Here is a 26,170-nt window from a genome sequence, read left to right as displayed (position 1 = left end):
CAAACGGGCGCACAGACAAAAAAAGTTAAGTTTTACAAGAGTGACAAAAATATGCATAAAATAAAAACTAGCTGATATACATTACGCGGCAGAAAGTAATGTACATCGGCCTTTAAAATAACATTTCGGCTTTGTAGAGCGTTGTCTCTGTCACTCATACCTATATGACTTTTTGTCGGTCTCAACCACAGAAGAGACACACAGAGACAATGACTCCTCCTAAAAGACCTCTTGTAAAGGTCGATGTACTTTATTTTCTGCCGCGTACTATACCAATGTTATTGAACTAAAACTCAAAGTAGGTAAGCTCTATAGAGCTATACATCTCAGACTTAGTCCTCGTACTCGCTATCACTCTATTTGAAATTCAACTCCTTGCACCACAGTATTTTAGTGTTGTCTGCCACATAATATTATCTAACTTGGTATCTAGGAATGCATACAAATCACCCACATATACGGAACATAACCGAGCATACAGATTGGCTACATATGAGAAGCTCAGAGTCCGTGACCTTATGATCCACATTCAACGATATAGGAGTTACAAAGTCATGCACGGTTTTTATCGTCGTCAACTCGTAAAGATGGTGATATACAATATACAATATCATGATCTTGAGGCTTGAAAGCGTTATTATTAGGACGCGCGATACATGAAAATCCTCTGCGATTTTCCCCTACATTTTTTTTTGAAATTTTGAAATTTTCCAGTGAAAACACTTAGGAGCTTTGGGCGATTTTGGGATGTTCAAAAAGGTCACGTCGGCGACATGCTAATGTCAATAGTACTCGGAGTGCCGATATATGTAAAAACTAAGGTTTTAGTTTACAAACTATGATTTTTTTTAATTTTTGATGCTACATAATTTTAAAATCCCAAAAAAACACTGTTATTTCATAGTTTTAAGTTTTCACTTCTGTCAGCAATCATCGCTGACTGCTAATTTCCTACTTTCTGATGATTTTTTCTATCGTCAGATAACGTAACTGTGAAATTTTGGCGGTTTTCCGAAATGAAAACTGTTGAAACGTTGAATTTATTCCTCAGACAGATTTAATGAGCGTTTGAAAATTTTTTTTGGTAGGTATGCAATTTTAAAAGTATTGAGATTAAGATGACATTTTCTCCTAGTATGAAATATCATATTATTTAGTAGATATCACATAGGTATATAATGACTTTTTCCCGTGGGATCATGCTGTAAGGCGTAAGATCGCAGAATGGGATTCAGTTATGAGCCGCCCATTCCTATACCTATTATGATCCTGTCTTGTTAGGGGATGACTGCACTTATTCGCACATACTTTTCCACGGAACATTATTGTAGTGTACTGTCATAAAAAAGAATGTGTAGGAAGAAGAGAATTTACTGTCAGGTATTTTCATTGAAATCTGTTATCCGTATCGATGACGATCAGTGACTACTACGTGCTAACAGACAGACGAGATTCCTCATAAGCGGCTGAGGACCACCTAGACCCACATAAAAAAATTAAATTTTGGCTCATAAATGAAACATTTGTATAAAATTCTCACAAACAATAACTCGACGTACCTAAATCATTACAAAACGCAAATATAACGAGTACCTAAATACTCGTTAATTTACCAAAACTGAGCTGTAAGTCCTTTCTTTTGTTAGTTATGTTTTAATTGTTTGAGATTTAGTTTTAATATCGCAATTCATATTGTATGATGTTTATAAGTTTGTTTTGAAATTACCACTAGTTCAACTAGGACTTTTTCCTGGCGAGAAAACATTATTTTTTGCTAACGGTCAAGTGTGGTTAGTCCCTTTAAGCAGCACAAGTAAGCAAGTAGCTGGTAATAGAGGAAGGAAATTGACCAATCATGTGCGACGTATATGAGTAATTGGTCGGGGAGTGCAATTCTCTTGCTGATAATAATTTTTTATCTGATACATCATACATGGTCTCAGTTACAGTCTTGTAAGATTGTTTCATATTGCATTGAAGTATTTTAAACGAGACATCCACCGGAAAGTTGATATAATATAATATACTTATGAGGGATGATAATTGTCTCTGTACCGTCAAAATCGGTTACACAAATGGGCTGTGAAAAGCTAGATGAAAGACAGACATACTTTCGCATTTATAATATTAGTAGGTATAGATGAATATAGAGAGTACATGATACGCTTGGAGTTTCTTTGCGTAGGTAATCAAATTAGAAATGAAGGTATAACATGTGATGTATAGTGATGTGCAGCACAATATGACACGAGTAGGTGACAATATTATACAAAAAAGTTTTTTTTCTTTCTTACTTTTAAATGAGGAGATCCGTAGGGGAACGCGAGGGTAGCGGTCACATTTCCCAGTAATCAGATGCCGGTATGTACTGCACTGTTACTGCACATTATTAGATAAATAGCGCGGCTGTGTTTACCCACAGACGCGTGCAATTGCAAGTAAATTAACCCGACGGACCGCGTAATTTCGCACCTAATAACCCTTAACTATTCTAATATTACAAGTTGGATTAAAGCTAATAAGCTTACTCGTATAAAATAAATGATTACGCGATTTTAATGTTGTAGGTTTTTTTTTTTTTTTAAATTCAAATACAAGTTAGCCCTTGACTGCAATCTCACCTGGTGGTAAGTGATGATGCAGTCTAAGATGATAGCGGGCTAACCTGGAAGGGGTATGGCAGTTTTTATTAAACCCATACCCCTTTGGATTCTACACTTCATCGTACCGGAACACTAAATCGCTTGGCGGCACGGCTTTGCCGGTAGGGTGGTAACTAGCCACGGCCGAAGCCTTCCACCAGACCAGAACAGAAATTTAGAAATTATAAAATTCCAAACCCCTGCCAGGAATCGAACCCGGGACCTCCCACTATTAAGACCACAGCGCTCACCACTGCGCCAGGGAGGTCGTCAGGGAGGTTCGAGAAATATTCCTAACTAGCGGATACCCTGCATGTGCTACTACGTTAAAAAAACAATGTGCCTAATGCATTGTTTTAGTGGTCTACAACCATGTTCGTATTATTTATTGCCTTTATAATGAAACCGATTTGGGGCACATCTGTTGGATGGTTTCAAAACAGGCGGTATAGTTTCCTATATCAAACAAAAAATGGATTTGTAAGATATAATGTTGATAATTATTACGCAAACTTAAAGCTAAAGCTACGAGAGTTCCAAATGCGCCCAGGTCTGAAAAGAGCCCACAACAAACTCAGTCAACTCAACAAACTCAACTATCCAAAAATAAAGTTGAGGCTTTGTGGAGGAGGATTCAATTTAACAGACAAACAAAATTTTGTAATAATAGTAACGAAGGAATCTACTTTGTCAATAAATAATAATTAATATATATGAGATGTACGGTTATGTTACAACTTATAACACGGATAAACAATGACATCTGTTAATCTGTATACAATGCCATAATAAATTGTTTCCTATCACAACAATCGATAGATACGTCGTACCGTACCATCGTGCGTCTAGTCATTACCATAAATGTTTTCAATGCTTCCATATTTATCTGCAATCAAAAGCACGATAAGTGGGTATCTAGATTTTGCATAAAATGGCTCCAGTTCACATTGGCCCAATGCGTTCCGCATGTACCGGCCAACGTATAAGAGCGACCACAGAGGCCTTGTAGAGGTCAGTCATGTCTCATGAATGCTGCGACTGTATATAGTGACTACAATTTTCCTTTCATTACTCGAGTGGTCCGTTTACGTCATTCAACGATCAACTACAGTGTCCATGTATGGCTGCTCAAAGTCTAAAAACAATTTGCAAATTGCTTCAAGATCCTTTGATGTTAATGAAGAGTGAAAAACCAATAAAAGTTGGTAAGCCGACCTTCGCCGAATGCTTTGGCCGAACACGTTGTGCCAATGTGTACTAGGCTCTTAATATTTACAAGAAAATACTATCTACATATAAGCTCAGTGTATCCGTTTCATCTAAGTTTCATGTATAAATCCATGTTTTGTCTTATTTGAGTATAGAAAGGACAGATTTAACCGTAGATTTGTCCTTTTAATGTAGGTACCTAGTAGAATCGTTTAGAAGGACCCGATTTAATCGTAGACTGCCCTTTTAATGTAACATTCGTTCGGTCGACCGTTTAAGAATCGTATGTAACTTGGCTACTTTTACCAGCCAAAGTAAGTCCTATGCTATAATTTTTCTCATGTTACATGTGTATTTTATAATTTTTAAACCAAAAAAGTTTTACGAATCTATCTTATCAAAATTGGAGCGGATGTACACAAGGGATTACTATGAGTTTTGCTAACTTATTACCTGATCGTAAACGCAAGCAAGTTTATTAATCTAAATATATAAAAGGAAAAGGTGATTGACTGACTGACTGACTGACTGACTGACTGACTGACTGACTGACTGACTGATCTATCAACGCACAGCTCAAACTACTGGACGGATCGGGCTGAAATTTGGCATGCAGATAGCTATTATGACGTAGGCGTCCGCTAAGAAAGGATTTTTGAAAATTCAACTCCTAAGGGGGTGTAATAGGGGTTTGAAATTTGTGTAGTCCACGCGAACGAAGTCGCGAGCTTAAGCTAGTTTCGGCACAAAATAAATTTGTATAACAAATCACATTGTCCCAGGCGACCGCACCGAGTGCTGTACAAATTGATTATTATAATATGTATATAACTCGCTGATGCTCGCGACTTCGTTGCGTCGAATTGGGTTTTAGAAAATCCCGTGGATACTCTTTGATTTTCCAGGATAATTATGTCACTCTCGAGGTCTTTAATCTTATCAGTGATATTGCTCCGCTGCAGCGTTATCTATTTATATAAAAGGAAAGGCTGATTGACTGACTGATCTATCGACGCACAGCTCAAACTACTGGACGGATCGGGCTGAAATTTGGCGTGCAGATAGCTATTATGACGTAGGTGTCCGCTAACAAAGGATTTTTGAAAATTTAACCTAGGAAGTAAAATAGGGGTTTGAAATTTGTGTAGTCCACGCGGACGAAGTCGCTGAATTAAGCTAGTTAAAGGATAATTCTTTAAAGTTCAAACCAATAAACAAACACACTTTCGTATTTGTAATATGGATAGTTACACAGATAAACTCTATCGTAAAAAACTTAGCAAAATTCAAGATTCATATTCGCTCAGATATGAAACAAATTACAAGATTAAAGTAGCGAGTATAGTACCTAGATATTATAGGTAAAGTCTAGGCATAAAAGTCTGACTACTTTGTCCTGCTTGCAATCTCCATAAACCAGCGAAACACCTAGCCGAGATTCCGCCCCCATTAGGGGAGGGTGGTCACCCCCTATTCTTATGCTGTGACTACATCAACGCAAAAAATGGAAACATTAATTTTTTCTTGAACGGAGTTTTATTCAAAGTAAGAGTCCATTCTGATTTTGCAAATTCATTATGATGATTGGAAAATTATTATTTACGTAGCTCTCTCTAATTCGTAAAATCTATTTTTGATTGGAAAATTTGTAGAATTAATCATTTAGACTGGTTCAGTGAATGGGAAACCCAATAAAAGGAAAAATATAATCAGACTAGTAAATAGCAGCTTAGTTATAATGAAAATATTAATTATTGATTAATCACCATGTCTGAAAATTCTTGGCATTAAAATCCTTTTTAGGCAATCACCGATGTTCTAATTTAATATGAAATTATCGAGGATATTAATATGAAATTAATAAAAGCATAGTAATTTATGTTTGCAATTAAGATTGATTAAAAGTTACTATCGACTATCTAAAAAAAATTAACGGAGTTGGTATTGAATAACTGCATTTGAGTAGGGATAGACCTTTTTATTGCATCTATTTCTTTATTTTTAGGCTCGCTTGCCCAGTGTAGTTGTGGACGCAGCTTTATAAAGTTCTTTAGGGCGCTTTTACATAGCCGCATAAAGGCGATTTCAGGCTTAATGCGAACGCGGTGTGTTAAAAGTGAACATCGTGGTTCTTTTTCAGTGCCGCTATTACATACATATCTGCGTGCCTCTTTTCTGTTTAAGTGTTGCCATAATTCTGTCTATTAATGGAACCGTTCTTTATATTTATGCTATTTGAAAAAAAAAAATTATAGTATTCGTTCGTAGTCGTAAGGTGCTTAATCGATGTATTCAACTTAACTTTATCATATTGTGTGATAGACTTGTCTCAAGGTGGTAGAATGTTGACCTCGCACCGGAAAGCGCAGCGTTGGAAGATCCCCTCACACTCGACATCAAACGAGGCGCAGGAAGCGTGGCGTGTGGAAGTCCCTATAAGAGATGATCTATGTCCAGCCGTGGACGTCTGTCGGTTGATAATGATAATGACGATGAGGCATGCGCTTCAGGACAATCATCATACCTAATAAAAAGCAATGATGAGATCTAGGTTGTAGCGCCTTACTTAGAAGATTCACTAAATTATTGAAAATCCTAAAACTAACTTTTTAGGATTCCGTACCTCAAAAGGAAATACGGATCCCTTATAGAATCACTTTGTTGGCTATCTGTTTATCCAGAAACCTATAGGGTACGTCCCGTTTTTGATTTATTGTGCAAAATGTCGAAAAAATACGACTGCACTACGGAACCCTCGGTGCGCGAGTCTGACTCGCACTTGGCCGGTTTTTTTTTATTTTTTCAATAATATTTCCTGTGGAATAAGACGGTGCTACTTTAACACCTTATGAATTTAGACCAACACGAAATCTACAACTAGCTGAAAATAGGTTTATCTTATATGCCCTAGAGTAGAGATGTATCTAGGTACCAAGATAGAATTTTTAAAAATTCAGCGTTTGTGCGGTGCAACTCGTGGTGAAATGCTAGAATAAATTGCTCACAAAGCAGTATGTCCACTACTAGATATATAAATTCTGAGATTTTTCTGATTAATAGGTACCTAGAATAGAATCTGTTTTGCAATTTTTATAGGTGCTTAAGTTAGTTTGTGTGACCGTGCCTTCTTGCCTCTCACGCACTTCACCTGTAGTTGTCAAATGGCGATAGGCCCCCTGGGTGACAGTGGAGTGTATAGGCAAATACCGTGACGGGTTCAGATGGCAATCGGAGTATGAGGCGGGGGGACGCTCCGCATACCCGCACGTCGCCCGCGCCCGCCCACACTGGATTAGCGCGGGGGCAGTGCGGGTGTGCGTGACGTTCCCATCCCGATTGCCATCTCGCCCTGTCGCGTACTATAAGACTACAATCAAATGAGGAAAGTATAATAAAATGTTAAAGGGTTTCATCCTTTCAGTTTAATAAAGAAGTCCGTTTGTAGCCTACCGTCTAACCTAAGCTTTTATTAATGCATAAAATCCAGCCTCAAGTCGAATCCTCGCCTTCCGTAGCCTTCTAGGCGTCACTGGGGAAAATATCTTCTTTTTACCTTGGAGTTGGAAAAATTTTAGCCTTTATCTTAGATTTTTCAACTTTAATTGTTAATGTTTAGTTGCATTAAAGTTTTTCGTGAATTCATGTGTCAGGAAGTCACGCCTGTTGATTTAGGCGTCATCTCCACGGACGAAAGAACCGCAGCGATAGTCTCTCCGTGTGACAAAATTCGATACAAACTATTCGATACAAAATATCGCCGCGATAGTATCGCCATTCGCCTTGTAGAGATAGGACCATAGAGTTTATATGTTATTAGACCAGAAAAATAAACTTACATTTTGCATGTGTATCTTGTCTTAGTTACGGCGAAGCAGTCCGTCTTTCCCAAAAATTTTATCAGTGGCCATCGAAACTTCCAAAAGCTTTTAAGTTATATTTTCTAAGGAATTTGTATATTTTTAGATATTTTACTTTACACTATTAAAATCTAGAAGCGAATGCAATTAAGACAAACTAGCGTCACACTTTTTACTTATTTCACGGGAAAACTTTCAGACGCTTAAAAGAGAAACCCCCCGTTTTAATTTACCCCCCGAAAAGTGGCGGCCGAGCGAAACGAACTGCGGTGGCATATTTTTTTTTTCAACAAAAACTCACGTGCATGTTAAAATAGTTTCAATTTCGAGAACACGGCGGAAGGGTTGGCTTTTCGCTGCTGACATAATGGTTTTCTATCGGGATCCGTGCGATCGTATTTTGTTTTATGGTACCCATTGGTGGGACGTTTCACGTACAGTTTGAACGGATTAGCTTTGTTATCACACAGGGGTTTCATTTGGATAGAGTGATAGATGGAGTTCGGATTGAAAAGTTAATTGACCGTTTCGTTCAGGGCCGTAGCCAGGGATTTTTTTAATGTAACTATGGGGGTATGTATGTATGATTATTTTCTTACTTGTAAATTGTTTTGACTCTCACAACATTTATGTGTCCATCACATTTATATATACTAGATGATACCGGCAACTACAAAAGTAGCCCATGGCCGTACATGGAATGTAAGCTATATTTGTATAAAATTTCATCAACAACGGTAAACGGGCCGATGGGCAAAAAGGTAGCAGACAGACAAAAAAAGATTCGAGAGTCATTCATTCAAATTTAGCTCAACCAGCTGCTCGATTGCGGGAAACCTGCATCAATCATTATTACAATCGCAATCATTGTGACTGGCTGAATTTATGGTATCAATACCTTGTAGCCAATAGTAAGCGAGCATCAACCAATCAGAGATGATTGCGATCGTGACATTGTAGCTGGCACTCTACCATAATTACCAGCAGCAGGCCTGATCGTAGAAATTTACCTACGGCGGCGCGACCCTGTATAGCACTTACGCATGTATTATAAGAGAAACAGATGAAAATTTTAGGTCGCAAGGCTGTGCAAGCTAAATTGCACTTTTTTGCGTCGCCACAATAGTCGCTATTTATTTGAATGTCTTTGCGGAATAAACTTTCTATACTTGTAAGATACGATTAAGTATTCTGTGATTAAACCATCTTAGTATGATGTAGTGCGTAATAAAATGAAATATTTATTTTGCTTGTTTCAGGTCACCCATCCAGGCGAGAGAACGAGTTCAAAAAACCTGCGCACGCGCCTAACGGTCGAGTACACCATCGACCGTATGCCTATAATAAGGTAAAACTATTAATTTTTAACATATAAATACAAATAACATAAAAATACAAATAACAATTATGAAGCAAAGCTTATTAACGGACGTACCTAAGGGTTGACTGACCTAGATCTAAATGGAAAAGTAAAACGAACGATCAAACAATACGCGCTGGCCAGCTAATGTTCACTTTGGCTCAGCGGGTATTGTACGCCAAATAAAGAAGTGACACAAACGAATGAGCTAAAGCTTTGCTTCTGTTGGGTTTCCTTACAGCATTGTTGTAACTGGATATAAATCAGATTTCCGGTTTAGTTAATGTCGGAAAGTATACCGAAATTTGTGAAATAAGCCAAACATTTAAATCGAAATGTTTAGCTATAGCCCCGTAGGGACAAAGTAAATAAGGAAACCGGAAAGTGCCCACCCCTGCCATCCGGCCCTGGGCTCCGTCCCGTGTTTCATTTTGTCCCTCGTCACACTCGCCTATCACGGATTGTCAACACGAGATGATAATGCTAAATTACTTTTCTGTAAACATTATGAGGATAATGGTGATTTTTGGATGGTATTTTATTAAGTGTAACTTTTTCGTTCTCATAACATAAAGTACTCGATGATACTGCCCCCGTGACTTTATTTAGCTTTTTCAAAATCCCGTAGGAACTCTTTGAGTTTTCGGGATAAAACGTAGCTTATGCTATGTCCGTCTCCGAAATACAAGCTATTTTTGTACTGAACGTTAAAATTCGTATTCCTTCTTTGCTGCGTGCTGTGAATCGTGATCCCGTGTCGTTCATCACATAAGGCTTTCTTCGGACAATCAGTACCCTTATTATAAATGCGAAAGTGTGTTTGTTTGTTGGATTGTTGGTTTGTCCTTCAATCACGTCGCAACGGTGCAACGGACTGCCGTGATTTTTTGTATGGGTGGGTATAGATAAAGACCTGGCCAGTTATCCCGGAGAATCAAAGAGTTCCCACAGAATTTATAAAAATCTAATTCCACACGGACGAAGTCGCGGGCATAGGCTAATTTTAATAATATGGTGGGCTCTCAGATCTTTCCGCAAAAATACATTAGTCATATTGAAATGAGATGTCATCTCCAAGGAAGCTAAGAAAATATGAAGCATTGAAATTAACTTCCGTCGTCAGTCGGGTTCCTCGCTATCCATTTAATACCTATCGTCCATCGAGGCAGTTTTCGATTATCGCGATAAAAGTGCCGAATTACATTCTGTAAACTTCGGTAAAGTCCCATTATTCAGTGTCAATCTTAATTTTTTCACGATATCAGAACTTACTTCCTGCTTTCGTGTTCTTGTAATGAGGTCGTGATATGATATATTGAGTTTAATTTAGTAGACCATTCAATTTGTTTAAAGACGAACTATTTAAATCGAAATTAATATTAATCAATCTATCTTTAATTTAATTATATCCGTTCATCCTACCTAGCTGTAAATGATTAACTATCCATATCTTATGTTTGGGAAGGCACTGGCCCCTAAGACACGGGATTTCCAAGTTTAGGGGTCAGGATTCCAGAGAGTTGATTACTGTACTGAGTTGTTTAAATAAATAAATATTATTATTATAAATATCCTAATCAAAACCTTGCTTAGAAACTATCGATAGTAATAGATGACAAATAGATTGACTTTCCAACATTTCCATGATGAAAGGAATGAATTGGCCATTCTAATATCAAAAAGATCACTCTGTGTGTGGATTGCACCCACATACATGCATCTCGTGTTAAAAGACAACCATGATAACCCTTCAACATAGGGCCCTAACTACGTTAGTTAGGCCATTTCGGGTCGCTCCTTTGTCCCGCATTTACCGCACGATTGCTCTGACTAGACGGCTTCGAGGAACCTCTGTATGTAACATCATATTATCTTTACTCTGTACTACAGATAAGTAAATTATTATAAAGAGTTCCAAGAAAATTGGCCGGAAGAGATAATCCTAAATTGATTTGGGAAAAAAAATCTTTTGTTAATGTCGGAGAATAAATCGTTTTAATGGCGTCAGGTAATTCTATTACAGAATATCGAGACCGATCAGAGCTTTGCATAACAATGGATGCCGAATTGCTCGGCTCTCATTTAATTAAAATTCAAATGTAATATGATTTTTGTTGCAAGAGAATGTAGCAATAATTGTTGGGTATCTATACTTTCTATTTCTGTAAAAACCTAAGATTATTATCTGGATACTTTAGCTTTCTGGTGAACGAATTATTAAAACCAGTTCAGTACAAACAACCAAATTTTTCCTGTTTATAACATTACTAGCTGATGCCCGCTACATTGTCCTCGTGGATTTAGAAAAATCCCATGGGAACTCAGATTTTCCGGGATTAAACGTAGCCTATGTTACTCTCCGTCCTTTCAACTACCTCTGCTAAATATCAAAACGATTGGTTGCTTAGTCAGGCCGGCCGGGAAGAAAGGACAAACACACTCATATTTGTGATATTAGTATGGATATAGATAGTATAGGTAAGAAACAAATGACAGCTACAATGTCACGATCGCAATCACCTCTGATTGGTTGACGCTCGCTCACTATTGGCTACAATGCATTGTTGCAACAAGAATCGCATGAATTCAGCCAATCACAACAATTGAGACTGTATTCATGGTTGATGCAGGTTTTACGAAATCGAGCACTGGAGAAATCTTAATCGAGCACAAACCTGTCAACGATAATAATATAAAACCTTTGTTGTTTGTCGAGCATATTTTATATCATTCTTAAAGTAGATAGGTATTGCAAAAGTTTTCAACAGTAGTCGTTAGTTTCTCAACTCGACGGAGAGCCAGTGCCGTGGAGTCCGTGCCGCGGGCCACTTTGTTCGCATTGTAAACAAGAGAGGGAGCTTTAACGCTTATATTGGTATCTTTGCCATGTTTTAATTAAAATGTTCGTTTATTATGAAAAGTTCCAACTTTCCTGATTCTGATTTTGACAGCATTTATTTGAGTATCTAAATGTTAGTCGTAGTCTAAAATTTCAGCCTGATCCGTCCAGTATGACTATGTTTGAGCTGTGCGTTGATAGATCAGTCAGTCAGTCAGTCACCTTTTCCTTTTATATATTAAGATTATCTAGATTATGTAAGTTAAGCAGCTTGACCTAAATCGTTAAATAGATGGTTGACTATCTACTTATTTTGCGCGAACTATACTGAAAAAAATTTCGCCGATATTATTCTGCAACTAGTTTACCGTTTATCAAATTATTGTCAAGTAATTATTTATTTTTCCGTTTTATAAAGTGAACGATAAAAATATCACTTATTAGGCGGACTAGGCTTTTATGAACAATCATCATCAAGATCAACTCATCGCCGGCTCAATACAGAGCACGGGTCTCCTCTCAGAGTGAGAAAAGTTTTGGCCATAGTCTACCACGCTGGCCATGTGCGGATTAGTAGACTTCACACACCTTTGATAACATTATGATATGAAAAACTCTCAGACATGCGGGTTTCCTCACGATGTTTTCCTTCACCGTTAAAGCAAGTGATATTTAATTACTTAAAACGCACATAACTCCGAAAAGTTAGAGGTGCGTGCCCGGGATCGAACCCCCGACCTCCGATAAGAAGGCGGACGTCCTAACCACTAGACTATCACAGCTATATGGACAATACATTTATGTAAATAGAATAAGGACTATAAAGCGTACTTTGACTTTGCGCAGACTTTACTTAGAGTTAAAATGAGACATTTTTATTTTAGGAACATAAGTTTGCGGCTTAACTCGTAGTAAAGTCTGTTTAAAGTTAAAGCATACTCTATAGATCTCAGCTTATAAGTAAGTTACTCTTTCCAAGCTACTGGGTGTTTAATGTTCTTGTTTTTTTGGCGCAGAGTGAGGGGCTCAGCTCTACGGGCACAACCGCACACCGACCGCCTCCCTTACGGTTACCAAACGGGGTCCAATCTCAAGTAAGTACTCCTCCTATAGATTGTTTGTCACAGAATCAGAAATTTAATAAAATTTATTACATCTCTAATATTGTATCACCCAAAATCTCGGTTTGACCCTGAATCGACGAAATGTCAATTCACGTCACCCATAGCCTAAGCTATGGGTGACGTGAAATCAAAGAAAAATAGGCTATTCATAGGCTCCCTAGCGTAAAATGTAGAAACATTTGACGCCTGCCAGTGCCGTCGAAGCCTCGACGTTTTGTTGCAAGTTTCCTACAGTAAGACAAGGCTCTCTTGGCACTTGAATGACATTGACAGGAGGGCGCTGTTGGAGAACAAAGGCTTAGAATATTCAAACAAGAACAAAGGGGACACTTGACGGCAACGTTAGTTCCGATTTGCGCCACGCACCAAGATAGCCTTGTCGCACTGTTGGTAACTGTCGTGAACTGTGCCGTGACGATCTGCGCCGTGCATAGTGTGGATGGCTCTGCGGTTTGATGTACGAGCATCGCGGTGTTCCCCGTCCGATGTTGGCTTTGATCTGTAAAGTAGACCGCTTTAACTTGCAACTTTAGATTTAAAAGAACAGATTTTGTCGCGCAAATATCACGTCACGTATGAATCACGCATATATCACGAATCGTGGGCAAAACTGCCGCGATTTTTGCGCGAATGTGGAACGGGCTTAGTCGCACATCTTGTAGCAAGAAGGTAACGGGAAGTGGGTGGATGAGGAAGGCGGAGGACTATGTGGTGGCGCGCTCTCGGGAAGGCCTATGTCCAGCAGTGAACGCATTGATTGATTGATTGATATTTAGCAGATAATATGACGAACCCACCGCCTTTCGCAATTCGCTGCCTTTCGTTGTTGCATTCGTTCGGTAGATAACGGTCATTTTGTAAGCGGTCACAGCGAACACTGAAACTAAGTATCTATCAGGATTAGGAATAGAGAAATTCTAATTCTCCTTAGCGACGATTTTTAACCGACTTCAAAAAAAGGAGGAGGTTCTCAATTCGTCGGAATCTTTTTTTTTTTTTTTTTTTTTTTTTTTTTTTTTTTTTTTTTTTTTTTTTTTTTTTTTTTATGTATGTTCCCCGATTACGCAAAAACGCCTGGACCGATTTTGAAAATTCTTTTTTTGTTTGAAAGGGTATACTTCAAAGTTGGTCCCATTTCAATTTGGTGAAGATCTGATGAACATCTTCGAAGATAGATACTGGAACTCCTCAACGGATAAGAGTAAATTGCTCGCGATCAGTGTAATAGCTTAGTAAACAGTAGATTTTAACCAGTCATAGCATAATTCCATGGAGCCACTAAAAATTGTGAAATAAAAATTTTTACAAAAAAAATAAAAACCGACTTCGTTACACAAACACTAAAAATTGAAAAATAATTTAATTTATTACCGAATATATTATGTATACAAGAGTTAATATAGTTCCATAATAATATTTTTTGGGGTCGGTGCCAATGAGGTGCCAGTGTGGAGTCCCATAAAAATATGAAGTCTAGACGATTCGCGCAGCTAAAGCTAATTGGCACCGGCACCAAAAAGTATTATAATGGAACTATATTAACTCTTGTATACATAATATATTCGGTAATAAATTAAATTATTTTTCAATTTTTAGTGTTTGTGTAACGAAGTCGGTTTTTATTTTTAGAAAATAAAAAAATATCATTAAAAAGTATTTCTAAAATTCTGTAAATATTTAACTTAAACATAGTCTCCATTGATTTCAGTTTATGTTAGTCATTATTTCTTTTTCATTTCGGAGATTCTCTTTCTCTATCTCTTGTATTATTTCAGTTTTCGCCTTCTACTGACCGTTCTCAAAATAAGACCTTTTATATTATAATCAGACGTCCCTTGAATTTGGAGTAGCCACTGAATGAAGGTCATGTGCGATCATATAAATGTGGTTTTTTCTTTGTGAAATTGCTTTTCTTGATAGAATAGAATAGAAATATTTTTATTCAAATAAACTTTGACAAGTACTTTTGAATCGTCAAATGCATCTACCACTGGTTCTGAATGCCTTTCTTACCGAGAAGAACCAGCAAGAAACTCGGCGGTTGCTCTTTTTAAAGTTGACTAATTCTCTTTGATAAACGTGGCTCGAAATAAGATTAGTACAATGATGTGAGATGGATTAAAAACAGATATTATTAAGTGCATTTCGGGTAGCGATTTTCCTTCCCGCGTGCTATTTTTTTACCGGTGGAAAACAGGTTGACCATATTAATTTCGTACTTGTACAATTTTGTGAATGTCTAATAATAATGCTTTGTAAAACAAGCAAAACAAAGTAGGTATAATAAAAATATTATGTTAAGTAATATACCTAATTTGTTTAATCCGGTAAATTACCATAAGGTTTTTGCGAACCCAAAACATTGGTTATGTTTAGGTATCATTATATTATCCGTACCCTTATATAAATGCGAAAGTGTGTTTGTTTGTTGGTTTGCTGGTTTGTTCGTTTGTTGGTTTGTCCTTCAATCACATCGCAACGGTGGAACGGATTGACGTGATTTTTTGCATGGGTATAAATAAAGACCTGGAGAGTGACATAAGCTTTTTATCCCGGAAAATCAAAGAGTTCCCACGGGATTTTAAAAAAATCTAATTCCACGCGTACGAAGTCGCGGGCATCAGCTAGTAAATTATAATTCTAAGAGGAGTTATAAAACTCATAAATCACGGTTTCTCAAAGTCACGGATAAAATAAATGTCTTATTTATTACGAACTCAAGGTGACTTTAAGAAAAAAAGGCGAAACATTATTTTCTTATTAGATAACTGCGAGACGCCTTAAAAGATAAATAAAACATGAGACACCTATGAATTTTCCCCCTATCTTAATGGGAAACCGGGGAAAGCCTCCGCCGGGCGTTGACAATGCCAAATATATTAGTAAGGAAAATGAGAGAAGCATCTTTTTTTCTAACCGACTTGCAAAAAGAGGTTCTCAATACGGCGCCTTTTTTCAATGGCCTTGATAAAATTTTAAAGTTTATGATTACACCTAAACTTATTGTAAAATGTACATATTCTTCCTAAATAAATAAATTATTTATTATTATTATTATTATTAAATATTGTATGATGTCCGTAACTTCGTCCGCATGGATTTAGGGTTTGAAAAATCCCATAGGAACTCTGCTTTTCCCGGATAAAAAGTAGCCTGTATCACTCTCCAGATTTTTAACTATTTTCGTGCAAAAAATGACGCTGATGCTTGCTCCGTTGCTGCATGATTTAAGAACAAATAAACACACATTCGGAGGTAGTGATAGTACTCGAGGGTCTATTGGTGCAAGAATTTTCAGAATCGGATCATTAATACGATATTTGACAACTAGTCAAATCAGTAACTTTTTATCAAAACGCGCCCTTAGTATGCGATATTCTAATAAATACTGGAATGTGACGTCACATCATAATGACGTACTTTTTTAGTTTAATCGATAATTTAAAATGGCTGTTTCACTTAAAACTAACAAAGGACGTAGATTTTGCGTATTTTGGAAGACCCTTTATTTAATAACCACTGAGAAATAATTTATTTTTTATGTAGTCAAGTACCCAGTTCCGGAGAATACCTACTCCATGCAACATAGGTACAAACTAACTACCTCTTTATAGTATTAGTATAGAAAATCATTAGCCTCACTTGTAATGGTAGGTATTTAGTACGTTAGTAGCGTCGCACGGCATGGTTCAGTATTTCGTAGCTAACTTCCGAACTTATAGTCACCTAAAATTAGTTTTCAAGACGGGCGCAACCTCCGTGACCTAGAAACTTGCTTGTACAATGTTTTCCAAACAATATTACTGTGTACTAAGCTACTGATCACGTAACACGCTCCTACTCTGTAAAGGCCTGGTCAGACATGACGCGGGACGGCAGCGTGACCAATGCTGCTTCTAGAAGTTGTAATACAACGTACTATTGAGTTAAATGTCTTCTTCTACTTCTTGAAGTGCCGTCTCCTATCGGAGGTTGCCAACCTATCTGCTATAGGCTATCTGCACCTTGGAAGCTGCTACGCGGAAAAGAGATTGGGTACTTTTCTCGTAACATTGGTATACATTCATGAGCCACGATGTTCTTCTTCGGCCAGGTTTTCTCCTGGCTATTTATAATGCTTATTCCGAATAAAAAACGTGTTCTACAAAATTTGAACATCAAGCCATTTAGTCAAAAGCAAATTCTACAATGTGTACTTGCTTAATGGCAAAAGCCGATTTTTGGCCAAGGTGGCCATCAACGTGATAAATACTATAAAAATACTTATTGTAACTAAGATATTGCTAGTATGTATCTATTTGTGCAAAACCCTTTGTCCAAATGGATTAATGTTTTTTTAAATTCCCATCGGAAATTTTTGATTTTCCGGGACCAAAAGTCCATCTCCTTGATGCAAGCTATCTCTGTACCTTTCGTCAAAATTGGTTAATCGGATGCGCAGTGAAAAGCTAGCTGATAGACAGAGAGACTGTATCTTTCGCATTTATAATCCAACTAGCCCGCGACTTCGTCCGTGTGGACTACACAAATTTCAAACCCCCATTTTACCACCTTAGGGGTTGAATTTTCAAAAATCGTTATAATAGCTATCTGCATGCCAAATTTTAGCCCGATCCGTCCAGTAGTTTGAGCTGTGCGTTGATAAATCAGTCAGTTAGTCAGTCTTTTACTTTTTCGTTTCGGGAAGTGGTCATACCGAGAAGTGGTCATAACGGACCCAAACGATATTATGTGTAATTGACACATGCAAAACGTTTACCTATTCGTAATTTTAAGAACAGTAGGTACTTGGAATTTAAGTTCTTGTTTATGTATGTTAAGTTTTATTAAAATCGCTTAACAAATAGCTTTTTGCCCTATAACAATCAATGTACTGTAAAAACGTATAACTGTATAGGCAATTACAACCGAAGGACTATAACGATAGAGTAGTTAATCCAACAGCATATGAACTATCGGATAAAAGCTTAATCGGTTGACTTGCTAAGTAGTAATAATGTGTTGCCGTAAAAATAGTTTTATTCCCCGGTTTTCTGCAAAATAGTTCAATTTTTATGATCAAGTGACGACGTCTTATCGCGGTTTTATATTTCCGTTTAGCGGTTACAACTCTATTTATGTTTGTGTTTTTATTCAATTTATGTACATAACTAGCTTATGCTCGCGACTTCGTACGCGTGGACTACACAAACTTTAAACCCCTATACCTATTTATCACCCCTTAGGGGTTGAATTTTCAAAAATCCTTTCTTAGCGGATGCCTACGTCATAATAGCTATCTGCATGCCAAATTTCAGCCCAATCGGTCCAGTAGTTTGAGCTGTGCGTTGATAGATCAGTCAGTCAGTCAGTCAGTCAGTCACCCACCTTTTCCTTTTATATATTTAGATATACAGTACGCCGCCGAAAGTAATAAACATCGGCCTTTACAATGACATTTCGGCTTTGTAGAGCGTTGTCTCTGTCACTCATACCCATATAACGTTTTGTCGGTCTCAACGACAGGGACAACGCTCTACAAATCTGCTATCTCCTTCTAAAGGCTGATGTACATACATTATTCTCGGCCGCGTACTGTACCTTCTTAAAGTATAATCTCATACCCGGCTTTACCTCACAGGTTTATCTGTACAGTTAAACCGTGCTGGTAGTACCTGAGCATGGAGTTGTTTGTTGCAGTTACCTATAGGTACAAGTCCAAGACGGGCTGCAGACCGCAAACTGCAAGTGACACCACTGGTTAATATGAATCTGTATGAAATTGATTCCGAGCGCAGCGACACTGCGGCCTGCAGTCACGGCCGTAAACTGCATATAGATTCATAGAAACTAGGGGTGCCGCTTGCAGTTTGCGGTCTGCAGCGCATCTCGGACTTGAACCTTAACCTTTTTACCCGTTCCATTTTACCCTCGCAGTTTTAATTACTGTCCAGATAAAACTCTTGAGGTACCTATCTGTCATGCAAAGATGCAATCGAGTTGGTAATATTTTACTAATAGCATTTTTTCTTACAGAATGCCATCGACAGTAGTCAGCCACCAATAGAAAGTATATTAAAGGTAAGACTCCTTAAAATTTTATTTACTAGGTACATGAAATTCATATCAATTCATTACCCCTATAACTAAGCCTAAGCTGGTGCTAGGAGTAGACAACAACAACACTAAAGGTACAACAATAAAGCCTTATTTACACGTATTAAGTTGTCAAGTAATTAACTTCATTTTAAGTAAGCGTGTTCACGCATCCATACAAGTAACTTAGTAAAGCTCTCAAGTTCATTCCGAGATGAACAGCGAAGTGCGTGAAATAATAAACTCTGTAATTCTTTATGTGCTCAGCGAAGTCACAGAAGAAATTAACAATGAAATTGTTCCTTGTATCTTATCTATTTTAACTATATTTATCTATTTTATCCTGTCCAAACGTGCTGTAGTCAAAGTCAAACTCGAAAAATAGACAAAATTCTATTCTACTTGTTTACTTGCACACTAAATTTTAACTTGCAACTTATTACTAAGTTCACTGTTTACATGCATTATGTCACTTAAAATTAAGTTAAAATTTAGTTAACCACTTAGCAACTTAATGCGTGTAAATTACACGAAACCGGTGGGATTTGAATCGTCGACTTTTTGGATTTCAGTCCGATCCAAGAACGTTGAAGTAATGAAGTTCTAATCAGACCTTTACATAATATCAGGTAGACACTTGGAACCTTTGGTAGGTAACGTTTAACATTACATTTGTGTCACCCAGGAAATGAAGTCACTCCCCACACCGCTGTCGGTGATAGCAGCCACGCCGAGGAAAGAACTGGAGAACAAGTTCATCTTCAACCACTTCACCAATAGGGTAAATATTTAGTTTATTTTACGTAAAAATGATTGGTTAAATGTTGGTTATATTATATGTATTTCAAAAAGTTTTCGAAGGTACAAATACCTCATGTAGTAAAAAAGTCCTGATTCACTCATCGACTGACTCATAAACGCCCACGCCAAACCCTTGGACTTAGAAAGCTAAGATTTTTTTTAAAATTCTGATACAAGTTAGCCCTTGACCGCGATCGCACCGGATGGTAAGTAATGATGCAGTCTAAGGTGGAAGCGGGCTAACTCGGGTATGGCAGTTTCAATAAACCCATACTTACCCCTGATCGGTTTCTACACGGTATCTTACCGGAACGCTAAATCGCTTGGCGACACGGCTTTGCTGGTAGGGTGGTAAATAGCCACGGCCGAAGGCTCCCACGAGACCAGAGACAATTTAGAAAATATAAAATTCCAAATTGCCCCTGCCAGGAATTGAAGCCGGAACCTCCCACTTGTAAGAGGTCGTAAAAACTACCAGCTATTGGTTAATCATATTAAATTCTACAGGTACAAGAAAATCCTCAGCTAGCGAGCAACGATCTCAAACAACCCCTAACCAAACCCGGTAAGTGATTTTCTAGTTACATTCAAATGTACAGTACAATATATTGCGCCAAAGCAACCTAAGTAATTTCGTTATAATGTTATTATTTACAACCTGGTCATACAATACAGTCGACAGCCCTAACTCAAGCCATTTAGCCACGGCCTAATTGGCCATCTCGACTTGACTTTGAATGAACGTTCGCCGTCCTAAGAAATACAAACTAATACACATATCGGTAATTTGCTCTAATTATTATTATCATAGTGAGAAAGAATAACTTGTAGCAAGGCTGACAACCCTAAACCTACGATACGGAGATAAAACTTAAAAGGCCCATTCAGCCGCGGCCTAATTGGCCGTAGTGGCCGCGTACCGTGAAAAATTTAGACTCGACTGACGTTTGCCGTGCTAAGAAATACTGTTTTAGGTTTATACACACTACGCTTATCCATACCTTGCTTTATTATCATGCTGCTGAATTGAAGTAATAGAATAAGTATAACATAGTAAGGTTGACAACCCTAACCCTAAGATACGGCGATAAAAACTCAAAAGGTCCATTTAGCCGCGGCTAATTGGCCACCTCGGCCGCGCCGTGAAAAACTTCGACTCCACTTTGAATGAACGTTTGCCGGCCGAAGAAATACACTCGTGCGATTTCGTTTGATTTTTATTAACTCTTCAAAAAGTTTACTTTGTTTTGTTATTGACCTTTTCACCTGCATTCTATTATGGAATAAATTGCATGGCTACCGTATTTTTTCAATAGTTTTAAGTTTGAATAGTTTTACAGTAGGTATTAGTTTCGTGTAGTCAACTGGACATAGGTAGGCCTTCACCTTGTGGGAATTCACTAATTTCATTTGATTTTGCAGAGTATTCCAGTTTGTCCCTAAGACTAAAGTGCAACGCACACTGCAGAGAAGTAGAACCGAGGCGCAGGCGAGGTCTGTTTGATAACAACTTAAACTAAGCTTAATTCATTTTGTGTTTATTATATTATAAACTTTAACCATACTTCAAGTTGTTTAAAAAAAGACTTAGTTCGAATTTCACATACCTACATACCACTCGACCGAAATGTTCTAAAATTGGTTTTTTTATTAACTAAGCTTTATTTACAAAATAATAATTAATCTTTCATCGCAATTAATATTTTGTATGATACAAAACCCATTTAGCATCTTTCGAAGCAGAAAATTCTTTAGAAACGTAGGCGAAAGAGCGGAGTTTAGTATTGTTTTCTTTCTCCAATCTCCACTTTAAAGCTCCCCAACTTTAGAAACCGCTGAAGGCTTCCTTAAACTACGAAAGTGCAACTTTTAAATCTTTTTTAATGCAAAACTTTTCTGAACTGAATTTGAAACTTTTGTTGATGCCTGTGTTACATTTTTACGCTCGATGCCTAAATGATTATGATTGCTATAATGTATTACATTATATATATGTAATTTAACTAAACCCTGGGTTTTGATTTGACGCTTGATTGCAATCACATCAGACAGTAGGTGATGAAACAGCCTAAGGTGGAGCGCGGCTAGACAGCCTATTCTTTGTCTATTCTTAAGTCAGCCTATTATTTTTAAGGTTATTCTTTTTAACGGTACTGTGGCGGCGACTCATAGAAGATTTCCTTAGGTCTCCTCCGACTTTCAATGATGGATGATGGAGATGTTTACCAATTTCAAACACATGATAAAGTAAATTAAGCAGAGTTTGATTTTTAAAAATAACACTCCAACTCACTCAGCAGGTGTGTGTTGCGCCTTGGTAAATGTACGCGTACTGAATATCAGAATTTTTAGCCATATCGATAATATTTAACAAATACAGCAAAAAACACCGATAATAAAAACAACACATTGCGTTACGGTCGAGTGCGCGAGAAAATAAAAGTTAGAATGAATTATGAAAGGCAGTTTACACGTATCGCGAGCACAGATCGCCAGCGCCACCTGTCGGCGACGCGAATACATAAATCGCAACAAATAAAAAAAACAAAAGAGTCATGTACGAGCACGACTCATGCCCTGAGAGGGTTCCGTACCGTTACATTTTTAAGTACATCTTCAAAAAAGAGAAACTCGCTGACTGACACATCAGCGCAGCGTACAGCTTAAACTACTGGGTGTAGAAACTTGAGATCATCCTGCCAAGAAAGATTTTTCAAAAAAATCATTTAAGCGAAGTCGGGGCGGATCAGCTAGTATTATTATTGTAAGTTGTGACTCGGGATCTAAATTAATGATTTGTTATAGGATCACTTCGTTGTCTGTCTGTCAGTCCGTCCGTCCGGAGGTAGCACAATAAAGGAAAAAATCCGAAAACTGTGAATTTGTGGTTATATAAATATTAAAACGTGTTCTTAAAAAACTAGTTAGTATTTTCAATTTTCAAAGTAAAATAACTCCACCAAGTACCTAGAGTATCTATGAAAGGGCTTTACATGAACATTCTAAAACAGATTTTTATTTATTTTATACATTTCTGATTTATCGTGCAAATTGTCCAAAAAAATACTCGAGTACGGAACGCTCGATGCGCGAGTCAGACTCGCACTTAGCTGTTTTTTTTGAGGTACGGAACCCTGAATAGATTAAAAAAGAAAAGGTGTTTTTTATTATTGAGGTACGGAACCCTAAATAAATTAAAAAAAAGAATAAGGCCCGCGCGCCCTGACGTCGCGTCGCGCGCGATAAACTCATAAAACAAACGTGCCCGCAGAAATATTTGCTGCGCTAACTGAATAATAATGAATACAACGCACCCCGACTTGACCGGGTGCCGAACAGGGTTGGCCATTCTCACTTCATTTGGCCGTTATAATACGGTATTTAACAACTAGTCAAATCAGTAACTTTTTACCAAATGTAAAAACCCTAAATGTAAACTTTTTACCAAAACGCGCACTTAGTATGCGATATTCTATGAAATACTGGAATGTGACGTCACATCATAATGACGTAATTTTTAGTTAATCAATGATTTAAAATGGTTATTAATTACATAAGGACGTGGGTTTTACGTATTTCGGAAGACCTTCTATTTAATAATCACTGAGAAATATTTTATTTTTGATGTAGTCAAATAAATCGCTGACGCTGAAACTGTTTTACATTGAAGAGTCCATTGACTCTGAATAAATTAAAAATATTTTATGGCTAAAATTGTTACTAAATTTTATTGTAAGGATGATCTGATTAAAGGTTTTTCCTTTGCTCAAAACTCGATTTTTCGTACATTAGGTAAGTTAATTTATAGTTTATACTGATAGCTTACTTTAGTCAGTTTCGATCTAAAATTACGTGTCAAATCAAAAATTAGAAATTCCTGAAAGGCCGGCAACGCATCGGCAGTTGCTCTGGTGCTGCAAATATTCATGGGCGTCGGTAATCACTTAACATCAGGTGACCCGCCTGCTCGTTTGCTCGCTATTTATATTTTTTTAAAGCGTTAAAAACTTAAACGTATTTTAAAGAGGTTTTACACAACACAACCCTAGAGACATTGTGCAACGGGCTTATCAGTACGTCAACCAATTTAGCAAGCGATTGAATGCCGTGATTACTTGTAATAAACACTAAATTCGCCTGTACTCGGATGGGATAAAAGACTCGTTTCAGATGTGACATATTATATATCTAAGCGGTTAAGCGCTAATGGAATTTTGAGACTAACTAACTAACTAAACTTAACTAGCTCCGGGATTGTTCTAGATTTTTGGTTTTATCTTTTTTTAGAGTTGATGTTTGAAAGTCGTATTTGCGTGGTTGGCTTTCCTTTTCGAGGCTTCGTGAAGGTTTTGATTACATCACCAACAGTGGAAATGTGATTCCCTGATTTTTTTTTGTATCTAATCGGATCTCGAATAAATCTCGATAAAGTGTATGAATGAGGAACGAGGAAGCATTTTGACCAACAGAAATACGAAATTTGCGAAATCATTAGGTTTGAGATTGAAAATCTTTATTGCACAAAAACAGGAAAAACACTAAAGAAACTTAAAATAGCGCGGGTGACGAGCGGGTGTGCGGGGTGTCCCACCGCCTCATACCCCGATGGCCATCTCGACCTGTCACGTACTAGGTAACTGTCACAATTGATGTTTAGTATGTATATAGATACGTATATTTTTTAACTTTCACAATTAATGTTCTAGCAAAAGCTTTTGTGCAAAAATATGACACAACCGATGACAAATCGAATAGGTATGCAGTATGTGCCGGCAAAAAGCTTCATTTCACGGGTGGAATTCGGAAAGAATCGCTGAAAATTGCCGATTCTAATATTGCACCGGTTTTATTTTATGGCTGTGAATAGATAGGGCCACTTGGAATAGGTTGGAATAACTTTGGTACCTGCATGTGACGCGACGCCGCCGGGGGCCGATTTACGAATTAGGGTCCACCTACACTTATTAGGAACCGAACTTTTATATTTACATCTATATTCATTTTAATCCATGTCCTATTAATACTTATTGTAAACTAACTGATGGCCGCGACTTCGTCCGCATGGAATTAGCTTCTTTAAAAATCCCGTGGGAACTATCACGTGAATCCATTGCACCGTTGCGACGTGATTGAAGGATAAACCAACAAACAAACACACTTTCGCATTTATAATAAGGGTACTGATGTGAAAGTGTGTCTGTCTGATTACTTTCTACAGCCTATCCTTGATACCTTGCAGTCCGGAGATGCATTAATTAATCTTAACTCTGGAAAATTAAAGACTTCCTACGGTATCTGTAAATACCGTGCATTTTGATTAAACGTATATCCAGGCGTACGAAGATTGCTCCAGTTTTTTGGTCTAGAATCATGATATTTTAGACGAAGGATTTCTCTGAAGTAAGATCCTACTAAGAAAGGATTTTGAGAAATTCCAACAGGATCTTTAAAAACCTGAATTCACGCGGATAAAGTTGTGTAAAGAAGCTAGTCGAAAATGTGAGGATAAAAGGTAATTCAGCCTCCCTATCATGACATATTGAACGCCGGTGTTGATAAATTAATAACACCGGCTAATTAGATTGACTTCTCGTATTCGAACCATGGTGTTAATCAATTTATCGAACGTTTATCGAGGACTGCAAAAACGGTCGGTATCAGTCAGATTATGGGCAACTAGCTGATGCCCGCGACTTCGTACCCGTGATTTAGGTTTTTCGAAATCCACGTCCACGTGGATGAAGTCGCGGGCATAAGCATACAGCTTCATCCTTGTCCACTAGATTACACCCGATCGTTGTACATCCATACTAATATTAATAATGAGAAAGTGTGTATGTCTGTCTGTCTGTCCGTCTTTCTATCTGTCTGTCTGTCTGCCTGTCTGCTAGCTTTTCACGGCTAATCCGTTTAGCCGATTTCGATGAAATTTGGTACAGAGGTATCATAGAGAGAGGCATCCCGAGGAAGGACATAAACCACTTTTGATCCCGGAGAATCAAAGAGTTCCCATGGCATTTAATAAACCTAACTCCACGCGGACGAAGTCGTCGGCACCATCTAGTAATAATATAAATGAACTTACTGCCGTACTCAGAGTCGCTAATCGTTACTTAAGATTGAGTTAAAACGAGACAGATTTATGTCAGAGATATAGCTTGTCTCGTTTTAATTAAACTTAAGTAACGATTAAGCGACTCTGAGTACGGCAGTTAGAGTATTAGGGAAATTGTGATCTGTACCAAACAAGAATCAAATATCTT

General features: G+C 37.6%; 1 protein-coding gene across 2 annotated transcripts in view; it reads left to right on the top strand.

Annotated features, from left to right (window-relative positions):
• Positions 1-26,170, top strand: part of LOC138403926 (AF4/FMR2 family member lilli-like) — a 195,671-nt gene that overhangs the window by 101,018 nt on the left and 68,483 nt on the right. For both annotated transcript variants that reach the window (XM_069506172.1, XM_069506173.1), the window contains exons 5-9: positions 8,968-9,056; positions 12,924-13,001; positions 19,047-19,091; positions 19,792-19,887; positions 20,415-20,472. In XM_069506172.1, the coding sequence (XP_069362273.1) occupies positions 8,968-9,056; positions 12,924-13,001; positions 19,047-19,091; positions 19,792-19,887; positions 20,415-20,472 (366 nt within the window). The remainder of the gene's footprint in view (positions 1-8,967; positions 9,057-12,923; positions 13,002-19,046; positions 19,092-19,791; positions 19,888-20,414; positions 20,473-26,170) is intronic.

This window comes from Maniola hyperantus, chromosome 22, assembly GCF_902806685.2.
Source record: "Maniola hyperantus chromosome 22, iAphHyp1.2, whole genome shotgun sequence".
Classification (NCBI taxonomy): Eukaryota; Metazoa; Arthropoda; class Insecta; order Lepidoptera; family Nymphalidae; genus Maniola; species Maniola hyperantus.
Note: the sequence above shows the minus strand (reverse complement) of the source record. Positions and strands in the feature narration are given on the sequence as shown.